The following is a 15758-nucleotide window of genomic DNA, read 5'->3' as shown; positions in this document are numbered from 1 at the left end:
CACTTATGGATGGACTTTATTGATATTAAAACCCATTTAACAGCCAAAAACTGAATCTAAGCAGTGTTAGTATCCCATTACTAAGGTCACACTGTACCTGCAGTGGACCGCTATGGTGGTGTTGTCGTGCCTGTGACCTCGGACAGCTTTGACAAACTTGATCAGTGTGCTGCAGGACTCTGGAACACCGTGCTCAGGCCACGATGTGTAGTTGAAGTGGCGGACCATAATGTAGTGCCCGTGCTGCAGAGAGGAACATGTTTAATACACATGACAGAAAGTCAAGTTTCGTATCTATACTCACAGCATAACAGCTGTTATAGCTCAAAATGTGACTGACTTCCGTCAAGGAGGTTATGTTTTCGGTTTGTTTGTTTGTTTGTTTGTCAGCAGGATTCAGGAAAAACTACTGGCCCGATTTTCATAAAACTTGGTGGAAGAGTGTGGCATACATGGGCAAAAAAAAAACCCAATACATTTTGGAGCAGGTCAGAATTTTGGGGCAGAACCATGAATTATTTTGTTGTGCATTTTTGGAATTCACATCATTACTAAGATTATATTTGTCCAATGGCTGGGCTGAAGAATTGGGGAACTATGAAGAGATCGACTAAATGCTTTTGTTTATTAGTTTTTTTTACAGTAAAAAAAAAAAAACATAGAATAGCATCAGTCTTCCCCTTTAAGTGGTTTACCTGTAAAAAAAAAAAAAAAAAAAGGGATGGCCCATTAAATTAAAATGCTTTTTAAAATGCATATGAATTAGTAAATATAGTTATTTGTATATTACTTATTGACAAATTAGAAACAAATACAGTTGTTAGTTGCCTGTTTTTCTGGTGTTTAAGAGTTCACAGTTTGCATATGTATGTTCTGTTTACTCTGTGAATGTGTGAGTGGTTATTAGCTCAGTACCTTTTCTACTTTCAGGGTTCTGACAGTCCAGTCAGGAAGGACGTCCTCTGACACTTTGGAGATGAGAATGTCACTAAACACTGACATTGGCTTATTGTCTTCAGGCCAGTACTTGTGACACCGAATCTGAAATGTCACACACACACACACACACACACGCACACGCGCGCACACACACACACACACACACACACACACACACACACACACACACACACACACACACACACACACACACACACACACACACACACATTAGATCTCCATAGTAGATGTAACCGTCCTGGGAACGAAGCCCAAAACAGCACATGTACTGTGAATGTTGATACTAGTGGTGTTTCATAACAGCCTCAAAGCGCTCATGACGCACTCTGCCTTTCTCATAACACTGCGTGAGCATGGCGATGGTGCGGGTCCCCGTCTCCCAGATCATCCTCCAAAAGTCAGCCACAGTCCCGGGCAGAGGACCCTGAGTGGCGATGAACTCGTTGGGACACAAGTAGCCCTACAGAGACAGAAAAAGAAAGAAGGGGAAGCTTATCTGAAAACTATCTGCCTGTATATATTTATGTCTAGTTTATAGAACCCTGACTACATAACTCTGTTTTGGAGGCTGGTACTCACTGAAACAAAGCTGGCGTTGATGTAGTCTGAGCCCGCAGTGCCTGGTTCCGACAGCAGCTTCACTCGGTTGTTATTGTCTGGACACAATACAATGAGAGAAGTGGTATTCAATTTGAACGAATCAAGTGCAGCTGCAATGAAACCACGTTATGGTGAAATCCATATATGGTTCATAACAGAAACACTATTGGCACACTGTAAGCATTTTAGCCCTGCAAATCTCATCTTCAGTCTGACCACATACAAGGTTTGATGTTGGGGAAGCGATTCTTGGATTTGTTCCAGGGCAGGTCAGCGTCTGAGGTGGCCAGGTCCTGCAGCAGCTTTGGTAGCTCCTGGAGGGATAACATTCGATGCATTCGTATATCCATAAACACACATACAATACATGAGATTCAAGGTCAAAGCCACTATTTACAAATGGTAAAAGTTAAATTAAATACCAAACTTAAATAAAAAAATACCTTTATCACATTTCTTTTGATTTTTAATTTAATAGGGATCTTGAGATTTCTAAACTGGTTAATAGTGACCTGTCTGGCTGCAGTATAATGGCAGAGGTGAGCACACAGCTTCTGACGTGTTTTGTATGACTATATATTATTGGTCCTTACGAACAATAAACGAAGTAATATGTGTTTTACATTAACATTTGCAGCTGCAGCTGCCTTGTAAGATTTTATCTCCCAAATGTTTCCTCTCTAAATATTTGATAAGATTTCATACCTCTTACTTTTGCATTTATAAGAGGTGCAGAAACAAAGAACATAGCTGGCTTTGATTCTGTCTACCAACAGCAAACTATCCTTCATGCTCCAGTTTATTTCTAAATTCTCAACAACGTCCTGCTTTTTTATCTCTATTTATATACTTATACTTTATGGGTTTGATAAACATAGGTTTAGGTTTGAGGCAAAAACTTACAGAAAACTCCTCTTGGAACTTGGCATTGTCACTGGCACACAGATCCTCTACGTGCTGCAGAAAAGACTTCTTGTTGACAGGCCTGACAGTGAAGGTAGGAGAGAAATGCACTAATGTGAGAAACAGAGACGTACAAAAACTCGACAATAATATGTTATGCTATTTTCTGTAAACTTATTCTAGGTTACGAGCAGCACTGAGCAGCACAGAACACGCTGATTTATGCTGCAGCTTCTGTGTGCATATTCATGTTATTTATACAGGATGACTTACTTGAGTGATTTCCTGTAGCTGAGAAGCCTGGACAAAAATAGACAGAAAAATCAAGCAAAAATAAACAAATTAACTCAATAATCACAGCCCACACTGTGATATTTCTGTCTGTGACAGCTGAGCTGATCTTCACAGCAGAAAGTACATGGCGATGTGTGTTTAAGCAAAGGAGGATTCAACATTTTGTAATCAAATCGAATTTGATAAAACATTGACACAGGCTTTGATGTTTCATTCTGAAGGAACATGTGAACATCAGTAGAGATTAAATGTGGCTATTCCCCTGTGGAAGGTGTTTCTCTGCAGTACTGTGACTTGTAGCTACGCAGATCCTCAGCTATCGATAAAGCCTACCGTTTGTGTCCTCTAAGACAGCAAAGCCTTTCAAGCAATTTTGAGATAGTGAGTTGGTAAACAAATTAAAATGGTCTTAAGCAGAGGGGTATCAGCAAAGCTCTGCAATGCCTGCCAGCGAGGGAGGAAAAAGGAACAGGCTGCAGGTAAAATGTTGATGTCTGTGATTCATTCAACTGTCACCCTTCACTGAAGGTTTAATAAACAGCAGATTGATGGTTTAATGCAAGCCTTGATGTGTAACAAGATGATGACACACACATATGGTGTGATTGAACAACAAGCGCAGTGCAACATGCAAACAGAACAACACAACAACATGTGCCACACTAGAAACTAGAAGCCCAACTTACTGGATGACATAAATCTCCTTCCGTCTAAAGAAGAAGGAAGAATACCTGCTGGGAGAAAAGTGCTCAGTGAGAGAAAAAAAACAGCCCAAGCAGGTAAATGCAAGTGTCTGCGTGCAAGGCAAGTTGTCAAGTGACAAAGAAATGTGTGTTATTTTAACATAAACTGTGAGAAAGGTAGCACCTACACAAATCTCATTTTGGAGATTCTGGTAACAACAAAAAGCACAAAAGGACAAGAGATTCTTCCCTAATGATGACACTTTCAACTTGGAAGACATGTCTATTTTAGTTCACATCTTTCTTCTCTGAAGTGCTCGAGTGCTAAAAGGAGTGGACAGAAAATTGTCCTCAGGAACGGCTTCTTTTATTGGACATGAGTGAACAGTCACTGCATATGAAGGAATATCACACTGACAGTTTAATTAGGCAGACGAGTCGGTTAGTTACGTTACTTTTATATATAAGAGATAAAGGACAGTTATCTTCCAGATGGAATAAGTTTTATTTATTAATCTTTTATCATGTGGGTTTTATGTTTTTAATGTTCCTCTTTATTCAAGTCCTCTCGAAGACAGCCACATTTTCCACCCACATGGACCCCTCTATTTTTGGTTCCTCTTCTTGTTTTGTCATTATGTGGGTGACAGTATTCCTTACTTACTGGTTGTTTCAATGCCATCGTCTATTTATAAAAGGTGAATAGTTGCATCCATATGGAGGATTTATTCAAACTACTTTACTTTTTGCTTCTCATTCATCTATTTGCACTTACACATACATCAATGTCAGCTAGCTACCGTTGAATATGTTCGCCTGATCATCAGGAGCAATTTGGGGTTTGGGGTTTTTCCTAAGGACATATGACACATGGTCTGTGATCAGTGGACAACCTTCTCTACGTACTGTTTATATTTGATTATGTAAATCATTGGACCGCTCATAATGAAACTGCTCTTTCCTGATGGTTTCCTGAATCATCAGCAACACTAAACTTGACTTTTGTTTCTTACCTGATGCAAAATTGTAGCTTGTGAAGGGAGAGCAGCTTGAAGCACTTGTTTGTGCCAAACAAAAAAAAAGAAAAGAAAAGCTAGATGCTAAATTTGTAGGAGAGGATTGTTGGAGAAAAGCAGACAGGATGACTTGTCTGTTCTGCAAGAGAACTGAAGATAAATGATGAAGCCACAATGGTGCCGTGTTCTGTCATAGTGCTGCTGCTTCTATTTTCTGAACAAACTCTACAACACTAGAAGATTGTGTGCGGAAAGGAGCGCACATCAAGTTGGCTGCAGCAAAGACATTTTTGTCTTGTTGACTTAGACTTAAAACCTTGTCTGGAGCAGCTAAATCAAGCTTGAAGTCATGTAGTGTGCACTACGCTTCAGCTGCCAAAAATGTGCGTTATATTTAGCAAAGTGATGCTTTTAGACTGAGACTAACACAGACTCACCGGTTGAGTTTCTCTTGTTTCAGCTCCAGATCTGCCACAGCGATCAGCTGATCCAGCTTACACTTGGTTTCTATGATCTCTGCCTCTCTGGGTGAATAAGTCCCTCCCTCCTTCTTGCGTTGATGGATCCTGTAAAGTCAATACATTTTTTTTTTTCAATTTTACATATTTCAAATGCGCAATGAGCCATATTTATACAGAAATTTGCAAATTTTGGGAAATGTACTGATGTTGTGGGGGACTCAGTAGCTGAGTGGTTATAGCTCATATCACATGGCACACACTGTTCACTCTGTTTGGACCTTTGCTGCAAGTCACTGCCCCAATCTCTTTCCCATTTCCTGTCTATCGATGCCGTCTATCGATGCCGTCTCCTCTGTGTCCAGTGGACACAATAACCTGGTAGAGTGGTTGGGATGTGAATGTATCCCCCCAACCTTAAATCTACTGGAGATCGCACGGTGTCAGTTGGGTCTGCAACTTAAGTAATATGTCTGACAACCACTTTGGAAGCACTGCTCTATCAATCTGAACCACAACTCCTCGCACAGTTGTCTTGATTACAAAGGGGGGCACTGAAGTTTCTGCCTGTTTTAAAAAAAAAAAAAAAACATTGTTTCTGACTTCTGTAGATTATTTTTTTCCTTTATTTATGCTATCAAATAAAGGCATTGAATACCCCCCAGAATATTAATTTATAATGTTGGCAAATGAATGATCTTACTTGACTGAGCCACAGATGATGATGATGAGTAACACAGTCAAGAAGAAGGACAGCAGAGCACCCAGAATGATCTGCTCTTCTCTGGTCAACAGCCCATCTGCTATAGAGGAAGAGAGGCAGAATGGTCAATATTACATAAAGATATCAAAGGAGGATATAATGTACAGGTTATGTTTTCCATTATTTGATGTAGAGTGCTGCACAGTCATCCACTGTATTAATACCTGCAGTTTTGACATGCTCTGAGAATTCAGAGTCTGTGTATTGGCCAATGATGTTCGTGGCTCTGAATTTAAACCTGGTAAAGATAAAACAAATGAGTCCAGACTCAGCATTATATTTTTACAAAACAACAGTTTTTGAATTGTGTAAAGTGCACTCACACATAGACAGTGTTAGGCTTCAGAGGTCCATTGCAGAAAATATCTGTATTGTTCTCCTCCATACAGAAATTGCTCTTTCCGATCACATAGGTCTCTTCTGTAGTGTGGTTTTGCCTCACCAGTGAGTGGCCGTCTCTAGACACAATGCGACCACCTCTCAGATGTGCATTCATACGTGATGCCTCGTCCCACAGAAAACATGGCGGGTTGAGGAACCCCATGTTAGTCAGGTAAGGCGCAGGACGATCCCAGAACGCATTCTTCCAGTTGGTCAGGTTCTCCATGTCTTTCACTGTGACAGGATGGAGGTTAGAGAAGAAAGGAATTGCAGCTGAGTCATACTTATGATGAAGCCCTTCAGCTTTAGCTTTCATTTTGTCTTTTGTGAGCTTGGGACAAAGTGACATACTGTAAAACACGATTTTACTGGAGGGTTATAAGACTAAAAAGACCAGTACCCAAGTATATCGAACTAAAAGTGATGGCTGTCAATGTTTTTTAAGAGTCATACCCCCTGACTCGGCCACGATGACCTGAATTTTTGTGATTGGTCCATTGTCGTCACTATAGAAACAGGCAGGCATGCGGATGGTGATACTCCTGTGGGTTACCATGGCAACCCCTCCATGGCCCAGCACTGCCTGGGGTCTTTGGGTTGGCTTGGACGGGGCTGGAACACACGCACGTGTGCACACAGAGGAGTACACACAAACACGGGGACACACACACACACACACACACACACACACACACACACACACACACACACAAAGGTTGTCAGGTGAATACAGTGTGTGTGAAGATGTTACGTGATTTACACATAAATCAGTACAAACAGGCTGCTGCTCTGAGTAAAATTGTCCCTCTAATAATATTGCTGAGTTACATTTTCTATGTCAGAACAAGAGTGCATCCCAAGCAATAATACTATGCAGTGGCAATTCTCTGTCTCACACTTTTGCTGCACTGCTGCAACAAGAAAAAAAAAGAAACACTGTACAGCATTGCAGAGCAAAGACAAGAAAGAGGGGCTTGTACCTTTGATCCCTGTAGTTATCTGGACATGTGGGCTGGGTGGACCCCTGCCGGCCCCGTTCCTAGCTGAAATCTACAAACAGACAAGTGGAAGAAAGCAGCAAAAAAAAAGGACACACAGAAAACAATTAAAGAAGTGAAGATGACAAATGTTTACAAGGTCAAAAACATACACGGCCAGAAGGACTGATTTATTGTCTGTTGTAGCTCCAGGTGTGTGATCAAAGACTGTGTGTCTGTGTTTGGGTGATATGTGCGTGTTCTGCACCTGTATACTGTACGTGTGTCCTCCCTTTAGGCCCTCTATGACAGCAGCCAGCGTGTTGTGCTCTCCTTGGGAGATATTGAGGCTGATATTCTTGACCAGACGATCCTTCTCGTAGACATAGACAAAGTAGGCAGTGATGTTTCCATTGGGCTCCTCTGGCGGGTTGAAGGTCACCGCCACACGGTTCACTTCCTCTGGGATAACTGAGACGTTCACATTCTTGGGAGGGTCTTTAGGCTCTGGGCATAGTGTAGGAATGATACAAAAGAAAAAGAAAATAATTTGGTCATGTTTACAGGTGGGCAGCAGCTGATGTAGGTACGACAATATGTAAACTTACCCTCCTCCAGTGTTTGAAAGGCAATAGGCCCAATGGCTTTCCCCTCGCTGCCAGCATGCTCCAATGGACCGGTGAAGGCAGTGATGGTTACAAAGTAATGAGTGAAAGCTGTCAGGTTTGTCACAACGATAGTCATCAACTCTCCTGGAGCCCGCACTGTAGAGATGTTCACACCAGGACCATCCACCTGACATAACAGGAGAGTTCATGGAAACATTACTATTTGATTTCCTATTGGATGCATCTTATAGACCCTGTTACCCTGCCCTTAACTGCTATTTTAAAAAACCCCGACCAACATAACATCACGTTGATCTGCTCTAAGAATGTCTACCTGTGTTTTCCAGTTCATTGGTGACGTGTTTATATTTGTGACTAATGTAACTCAATGAAGTGACCTGCACAAGATATGAAGTCGGCCCGGACAGAACAGCTGGGGCATCCCATGCAATGCGAAGGCTGCTGGAGGTCAAAGTTACTTTTAGGTCACGGGGAGGAACATCCGGTTCTGAGGGAGGAGACGAGAAAAACAGACCGCTGTTTTGTGCTATTAACTGAAATGCAGAGGTGCAAATTATGTCTGTGTCTCGCTGATCCATTAATCCAACAAGACTTAACAAAATAAAACAAAATAGACCGAATTTTTCTTCCAAACACTGAATCACCAAACTAAAGACCTCTCGGCATGCATTAGTACTACCAGGGGAGTTCAGTTATTGAATTTTGCCAGTGCATATAAGACAATAAAATTATAATGCTAATGCAGGACATGACGGCGTTAATGTGTCATCTTGTGGCTTCTTCACAGTTAATAATACATTTTGCTGTGTTATTACACCTGTGTTACTTGATGCATCTATGTTATCAGCTGGTATCTCTTGGTCCACGGCCCTTTGAATGCCTAGCCCATGGTTTCACTGTTGTTAGATGTTGTCAAGTAGTGGCATAACTGGGCCATTTTCTCTCCTATGGTGACGTTACTTGTTACTTTGCTGTGTGGTATTGCTATAGACAGTCAGCACCTAGTTGACCATTGAAGGAAGATGAATCTGCAGCCTGTTAAACATTGGTATGTATTTTAACTTCTATCACAGAATTTGTTAAGGTGTATACCTGAAAACAAATAACTGACTCATTTGTCAAATATTACTCCTGAGGTCCTAACTAACTGCCAACTGCCCTCTGGCAACACAAAAAGGTCATGCCATCACTGTGATACTCTTACTTCCGGCCAGAGTGCGTTCATAATTCCAGTGTGTGTATTCTCCAGCCCCGGCATTGGTCACAGCAGCCACTTTGAAGCGGTAGTATCTGTATTTAGCCAGGGACTCCAGTGCGATGCTGTTTTCTTTGGTGCTATCTGTAGCATTTACTGATAGTGTGACATTATGTATCACACAGTCTGAGGCCAGGTCGTCCTCTGGGGTCGGCTGAGCAGTAATTGGTATGCTTGGTTCGCACGCATTTGAAAGCAGCTGTGCAACGATGTGGTACTCTTTCAGCAGGCCTGGAATGGAGAGTGGTGGAGCCCACTGAAGTGTCACATTGTTAGGTGTGACCTGAGAGATGGTGAGGAAGCGAGGGGCAGCTGGGACTGTTGAAAGACAATGAGGATTAAATCAATAATTCACTCTGTATCAAACAAAAAATTCACTGAAGTCACAGTCCAAATCATCAGCAGTGCCTGAATGTTCAAAATGCTTAACACGGTACAATAAGACAATATGACTACCTGATTCAGACAGGGTGAAAGCTGTACAGTTGACTCTGTCTCCTGGTCCTGCAGAGTTGACTGCAGTGACAGTGAGTGCATACTCCTGGTCTGGTGACAGCCCTGTCACTGTGTACTCTGATGTGTGGGCTCGTTGGGTGTAGGACTGCAGATCTACCTCCACTAGAATCTCATAAAAAAGGATCTGCCCATTAGGGCTGGCTGGAAGTTCCCAAGACAGTTGAACGGAGTCCCAGCTCACTCCTGAGCAAGACAAGTTCCCCACAGAATCAGACACTGCAGACAGAGAGGGGGAGAAATGAGATAATGATGTGGTTATAGCCTCAGCTGGAGATAAAATTCCTTTAAAAAAAAAAAAAAAAAAAAAGTTAATTTCAACATTAGATACTGTTGGGTATTTCATTGCACTGAAAAAAAGGCTGCCACACTCACATAGTCTTTGGACAGGACTCTGAATTACAAAAAACTACCAATTTGCATGTGTGTACGCAGACACACTTTACCTATTTGTTACAGTATGAATGACCCTGGTTGATATATTATGCAAAAACAAAACAAATCAGGCTTAACCTAATTTTTAAGACATTTTTACTAAAATTCATTGCCACCTTTCATTAATTTTTTTGTAGCAAAGCCAGCAACTCCACTGTCACAACCTAGCGTTCCAGAGAGAAAATTAAACTGTGCCTGTTGCTGCTATAGTCTCAGTCTGTGCTGCTGAGCCTTTTAAATAATAATATCTGTGTCATTGTGGAAAAGGCTCACAGTGTCTCTGCATAAATTAAACTTTAATGAAAGATGTTTTATACTTCTTGCGTAGAAACTTTTTAATTCATTTCCTGGTTCACACTCCTCCTAATTTAAAGGGCAGGTGCTAATTGTAAGGTGTCATTAATCTCAGCTCTAAAATTACTGGCAACACAGAAATCCCTTACACAACCACAGGAAGTCTACAGATCGGCCATTGTCATCCACCTTTGTGTCTTACTCTGTGTTCTTATACTACGTCTGCAAACCTGCTTGCCCCGAGATTTCCTTCAGAGTATTTTGATTTGAATTAAATATACAAACTTTCTGTACCCTAGACTGTGAGCAGAAACCTAACTGTTACTGTATGTCCTTGTGTGTAAACAGTGTGTGCTATACCTGACTCATTTGTTGTGAAGGTCACAGGGTTGCTGAACTGATTCCCATGGCCCACTCTGGTGTAACTGTACACACTGATCTCATAGGAGCTATGAGGCCTGTAGCCTGAGAGATACTCTGTGGTCGACGAACCAGAGGAGTTCTATATTTGTTCCCACAAACACACACACATAAAAAATACATACGAGATTAAATCATCCCATCTTAATTACTGGAGAGGATAATATCTGTGTATCAGCACACATATATGCACATGTTTCTAAGTATACTGTTACTGCTGATTGATACCTGGAGTGTGAAATTAACTACTGCTTGTGTGTAACTCTTACTGAGTGGGTCTGTGCAGCGTGTGTGTAGGTGTGACTTTTATTGTTATCATGCAGGAGCTTTCAGCGTGTGAAATTAACAGTACCCGATGTGTGACGGTGTGTGTGATGAGGTCTTGGATCCGGAAGCCGTACTTTATCACCACTCCATTGGGCTCCAGAGGAGGCTCCCAGCTCAGCCACACGGAGACTGCTGTGTGGTTGTATATAGTCAGGTTACGGGGAGGGGACATAGGGCCTGAAACACAGAGTTAGGCAGATAGAGAAGAGGATAGACTGAAATAGATTGAAGATAAGTACACATAAGATTAATCAATATATACCATCTATGGATATTAAAGACATTTAAAACCTGGTTTGAAACTAACCGCCTTCATCAGTATGCAGCTGCAGCAGTAGATTAGGGCCTGAGCCTTTGCGTGTTGCAGCCATAATGGTGAGATTGTAAGCTGTGTATGGAAGTAGGTTAGTGAGGATGAACGAGGTGTTGGGGGTATGTGTTGTGTTGGAGCCCCCTGGGCCAAACAGAGTAAGGGTGTACTTTGTTATCTCCCCATTGGCCTCCAGAGGGCGTTGCCAGACCACAGCGATGGAGGACGAAGACAGGTTCCTGGTGGACACCAGCAATGGAGCAGAACTAGGAACTAAAGACAAACAACACCCACACCCACACACGTCAGTGTCACAATAATACACGAACCATACTTCACAATTGTATGTGTCGATAAACTCACTATCGTCTGCTGTTCTGAGGTCCATTGTGCTCGTATAATTGTAGGCGGGGCCAGCACGGGTTGCTGGGGTAACAGTGAGCACATAAGGGAAATACTTCCTGAGATTGGTGAATAGGAAGACATTGTCAGTTGTTGTATGCTTGGTGGTCTTGTTGAAAGTTTGAGTCCCTTGGTTGGACATGTTTGGGGAAATGGCGGCCTCCTGTAAGGTAAGCAGGTAGTGGGGACGACCGTTGGGCTCCAGCGGAGGTTCCCAGCTCACGACGACGACTGTGGAGCTGAAGATCTGAGCCGTCAAGTTTCGGACCGAGTCACTTGGCACTGAAGAAGGAGACAGGTAGACGAGTGTTACTATTATTAACCACCAGGGACAAGACTGGTTGAAACAGTGAGCCTTTTATAATATGAGCCTACTGAACTGTAAGCCATAAAATTAGGGCATCAATCAACCATTCACACTCTGATACTTCAGGGAAAATGAACAGTGCGCCAGTCTTCATCATCATCATCATCATCATCATCATCATCATCGTCGTCATCGCCGTCATCATCGTCGTCATCTTTCATAGTCATGGTTATTGTCAGCAATGTTATAATTAACAAAATCCAACATCACATCAAGTGGAATAATACAGCATGACATCAATTTACTAACACAGAAACACAGCACAGCAAACCAATATCGTAAACAGACACAGTGACAATAACAATTTGGAGACGTTCAGAGACATTTAGGAGAGATGTCTGTGCACTGGAAATCTGGGATCGAAAGGTAGAAAGATGAAAAGAAATACTCATCCTGTTCATCGTCTCAGCTTCTCCTGGAAATAATGCATGGTACACAGAGTAGAAAAAAGGGCAGATGAAGGGAAAAGGGTGGGATAAAACTTGAGAGATCCATGAGGTGGATGAGTGGATGTGAGTGGCCAGATGTGAGTGGGGGTCTGAGCCCAGGGAGTGAAACCCTGCTGGGCTTGGCTGTGCGGGAGAGACAAGGTGCCCTGGAGGTCCGGTGCTTGGCTGAGAGTGGAGCAGCTAGAGCACAGGCAGAAATACAGAGTCAGTATGAGCAGCAATCATTCAGAGACAGAGATTACTTCACAAGCAAAATGTTGACAAGAAAAAAACAAATGGCTACGAACAAATATGCAACATATGTGACAAAGTCTGTAAAGGCTGTCTGCACCATTTTTCACAAAATCACATAAAAACAAAGAGATTCATTTTATAAACCCTCTCATTTGTGAACATAACAAAAAAATAGAAATAAATAGTATGTGCATGTATGAAAATTTTAGATTACATGGCAACAATGTAATTTTAGTATGAACTAATATGAATTTTCTCAAAGCGCTTCAGGCTTTGTTTTTTTTCTCTGTCATCAAATTGTAAGTGGTTGTGTGCTCTTTTTCTCTTAGTTTTTTTTTTTAATCCCTCACAATTTTCATCACGCACAGACTGGCTGTCTTCAAAGAACAGACTCACAGGCGGCCGGTTTGCCAGTCTGACATTTATCTGCTTCCACTACCAGGCTGAAAGTTACATTTTCAATCACAGCGTTTGTATGTAATTTTTTGTTAAGAGTTTTGAAAAAAGTGTGCAGACTTTCCCTCCAGTGAGACTCTGAATCATTGCATGCAATTATTATCTAGCATTATGTGTAGTATTTTATGTGTGTATATTCACTTTATCTCATTTATATTGGTATATGTATGCTGGTGTTTAGGTATGTGTGTCTGACTGACCGTCTTCTGGTAAAAACAGGGTAAATGGCTTGGATTGGACCCCTCCATCACCCTGCACAGTGCTAGACGTCATCCACAGGGTGTAGTTATCGCCCCCAATCAGTCGAGTCAGAGTGTAGATGAAGGGTGACTCAGGAGAGGCTTGAACAGGTAAGTCTGAAACAGGAACTCTCTATGGATTAAAAAAAAAAAAAAAAAAAAGTATTAAGGTTGTTTTCACACACTGACACAGGCATTTGAACAAGAACAAAAAGAGCTGTATACGTTGATGAGTAACAAATGAAAGAAAAATAAAATATTAAGTAGGTAAGAAAAGGGATGGTCAACCACCAGCCACCAGGAAGAATCTACATTTGTCATGTTTATACCATCATTTATTCCGATTTTCTGAGGTTGCAATCCATCTGAATACCCCTCACTTCACCCTCTCCTTCCAAACATGTAAGAGAACCTACGTTGCTCATGAAAATGGCAAAAAACATGGCCCTCTCTGGAGCCAGCGTTTTGTTTGTCCCTTCTGGACTACAGTAGAACATATGGCAGTTCACCATGGCATGCTCCCTATAGGACCTGCTCTGTGTAAATATTAAGGGCCCTTTAAGATGACAAAAACAAAATGATTCTTAGCTTGGGGTGAATATACATTAATAAAAACATTAATATGAAAATTGTAGTCCATTTCTGTCAATAGATTTTCCTAAGTCTAAAGATCTAGTTCTTTGGCGGCTACATGCTGAACTACTTCACCAAATAGTAACTGACTTTGAATATTGGTATTTTGCCGTTTTGTACTGTGCAGTTACTTACAAAAATGAGGTTAATGACACTAATGACAATTAACCTAAATCGGAAAGTTGGCGGTCAGGAAACAAAAACAATCAGCTAAAAGACGCTAAAATGATTAGTATAGAAAAATGGAACTGCAGAGTTGGTTTATCACTGTTATTATACTCATTTCAAATTACGCAGGGTCATCTCACAAATTTTTATATGAAAATATTGATTGAATTAGCTTTAATGAGTGAAAATGTTTGGATATTCTACAGTATATAGAGTATAAGAGCCTCACCTGCTCAGTCACAGTGTTGTCAGCAGAGTAGTAAATGGTGTAGTGTACAATAATCCCATTTGGTTCAGTGGGTGGATGCCACATCAAGGTGACAGAGGAGGCTGTTACATTTACAAAAGTCACATTCTGCGGGGGGTCAAATGGCTCTTAAATCCAGAACAGACCAAGAGGACACAGACAAAAATTGAGGAAGTTAGAAAAACCTCCAAAACATTGTATTAAGATTCCTGACAAAAAAACACAACATTCCTCAAGTACCTGCATCAGAAGTGGTAAAGGTGATGTAGATCAGCACCCCTCCATCTCCCAGTCTGGTCCAGCTGGAGACAGAGGCATTGTATTGACTCTCCGAGTCCACATTAATAACCACTGAGGTCTCTGTCACATTCTGCCACAGGTCGGTCGTTTCATTCCTGACAAAGAGACAAAACGTTCATGCCCCATTATGTTTTTTTGTTTTTTCAAACCTCTTACTGTCAAACAGGCAGACAGAGGCAGATGCCGAAACTCACCAAATTCTGACGATGTAGTAGAGTATGTCTGAATTGGCTTCGAGTGGTGGCTGCCATGACAACTCTACCTCATAGTCTGACAACTTCTTGGTGTGGAGGAACTGAGGAGATGTGTCTGGAGCTAAGATGCAGGAGATAGACTTTCCAGTAACATACTACAAACAGGCATAAGACTTATCAGCTTTGCACTGATACGTGATGGTGAGTTAATTTCAAAAATATTTAGCAGTGTGCTCAATTCAGAAGGCCCCCAGGAAGATGCCAGACAACAGAATATTGTCCTGAAAAGAAAAGCTGGTTAGTTGCAATGAATCCATTGTTCCTGCTTCTTAGTCCTGATGGAGGACTAGATGTCACGTAGGATCAGATACCTGTGATGTAACGTCATTAGCATGAGCTGAAACAGAGAGAAGTAACTGAGGAGGAAAAGACTAGAAAAAAGTCAGATGTAATCAGATGCCCTTCGAACTTGTCAGCCAGTCATGATGTAATCGTGTAGTGTCCTGGAACTGAAAACAAACCCTCCCCTTTTCTCCCCTTCCCCCGTCCCTCTCACCATCCTCAAGTGTGGTGATGTTGAGTGGCTCGCTGCTGTAGTTTCCCGACCCAACTTGCGTGTGTGCCTGAACCACGACGCGGTACTGTGCATACTTCCTCAGATGCGTGATGTGGATGTAGTTGCTCAGAGAGGTGAGGTTCAGGTAGTGACTGGAGTTCCAGAGCTCCAGGCTGTAGTGAATAATAATGCCGTTAGGCAGCAGAGGAGGCTGCCAGGTTACGTTCACCTCGCTGGGACTGACTGACTCATAGGTGAGGCCATACGCAGGACTGCCTGGGACTGGAGAAGGAAT

The 15758-nt window shown here is 41.9% G+C and overlaps 1 protein-coding gene across 1 annotated transcript in view; it reads right to left on the bottom strand.

The window, feature by feature from the left end:
• Positions 1-15758, bottom strand: part of ptprq (protein tyrosine phosphatase receptor type Q) — a 42273-nt gene that overhangs the window by 3161 nt on the left and 23354 nt on the right. The window contains exons 33-56 of the mRNA XM_069163107.1: positions 15464-15745; positions 11582-11902; positions 11216-11491; positions 10934-11085; positions 10522-10663; positions 9376-9651; positions 8869-9237; positions 8042-8151; positions 7644-7830; positions 7304-7542; positions 7039-7108; positions 6512-6670; positions 6001-6292; positions 5842-5915; positions 5618-5717; positions 4894-5022; positions 3444-3488; positions 2737-2763; positions 2464-2545; positions 1784-1874; positions 1540-1616; positions 1286-1420; positions 916-1041; positions 98-243 (exon numbers count right to left, since the gene is read on the bottom strand). Coding sequence (XP_069019208.1) covers positions 98-243; positions 916-1041; positions 1286-1420; positions 1540-1616; positions 1784-1874; positions 2464-2545; positions 2737-2763; positions 3444-3488; positions 4894-5022; positions 5618-5717; positions 5842-5915; positions 6001-6292; positions 6512-6670; positions 7039-7108; positions 7304-7542; positions 7644-7830; positions 8042-8151; positions 8869-9237; positions 9376-9651; positions 10522-10663; positions 10934-11085; positions 11216-11491; positions 11582-11902; positions 15464-15745 — 3907 coding nt within the window. The remainder of the gene's footprint in view (positions 1-97; positions 244-915; positions 1042-1285; positions 1421-1539; positions 1617-1783; positions 1875-2463; positions 2546-2736; positions 2764-3443; positions 3489-4893; positions 5023-5617; positions 5718-5841; positions 5916-6000; positions 6293-6511; positions 6671-7038; positions 7109-7303; positions 7543-7643; positions 7831-8041; positions 8152-8868; positions 9238-9375; positions 9652-10521; positions 10664-10933; positions 11086-11215; positions 11492-11581; positions 11903-15463; positions 15746-15758) is intronic.

The sequence above is a fragment of the Embiotoca jacksoni genome, unplaced genomic scaffold, assembly GCF_022577435.1.
Source record: "Embiotoca jacksoni isolate LCO1_2020_lvr unplaced genomic scaffold, fEmbJac1.0.p SCAF_3, whole genome shotgun sequence".
Lineage (NCBI taxonomy): Eukaryota > Metazoa > Chordata > Actinopteri > Embiotocidae > Embiotoca > Embiotoca jacksoni.
This window is presented reverse-complemented; position numbering and strand designations above follow the sequence as displayed.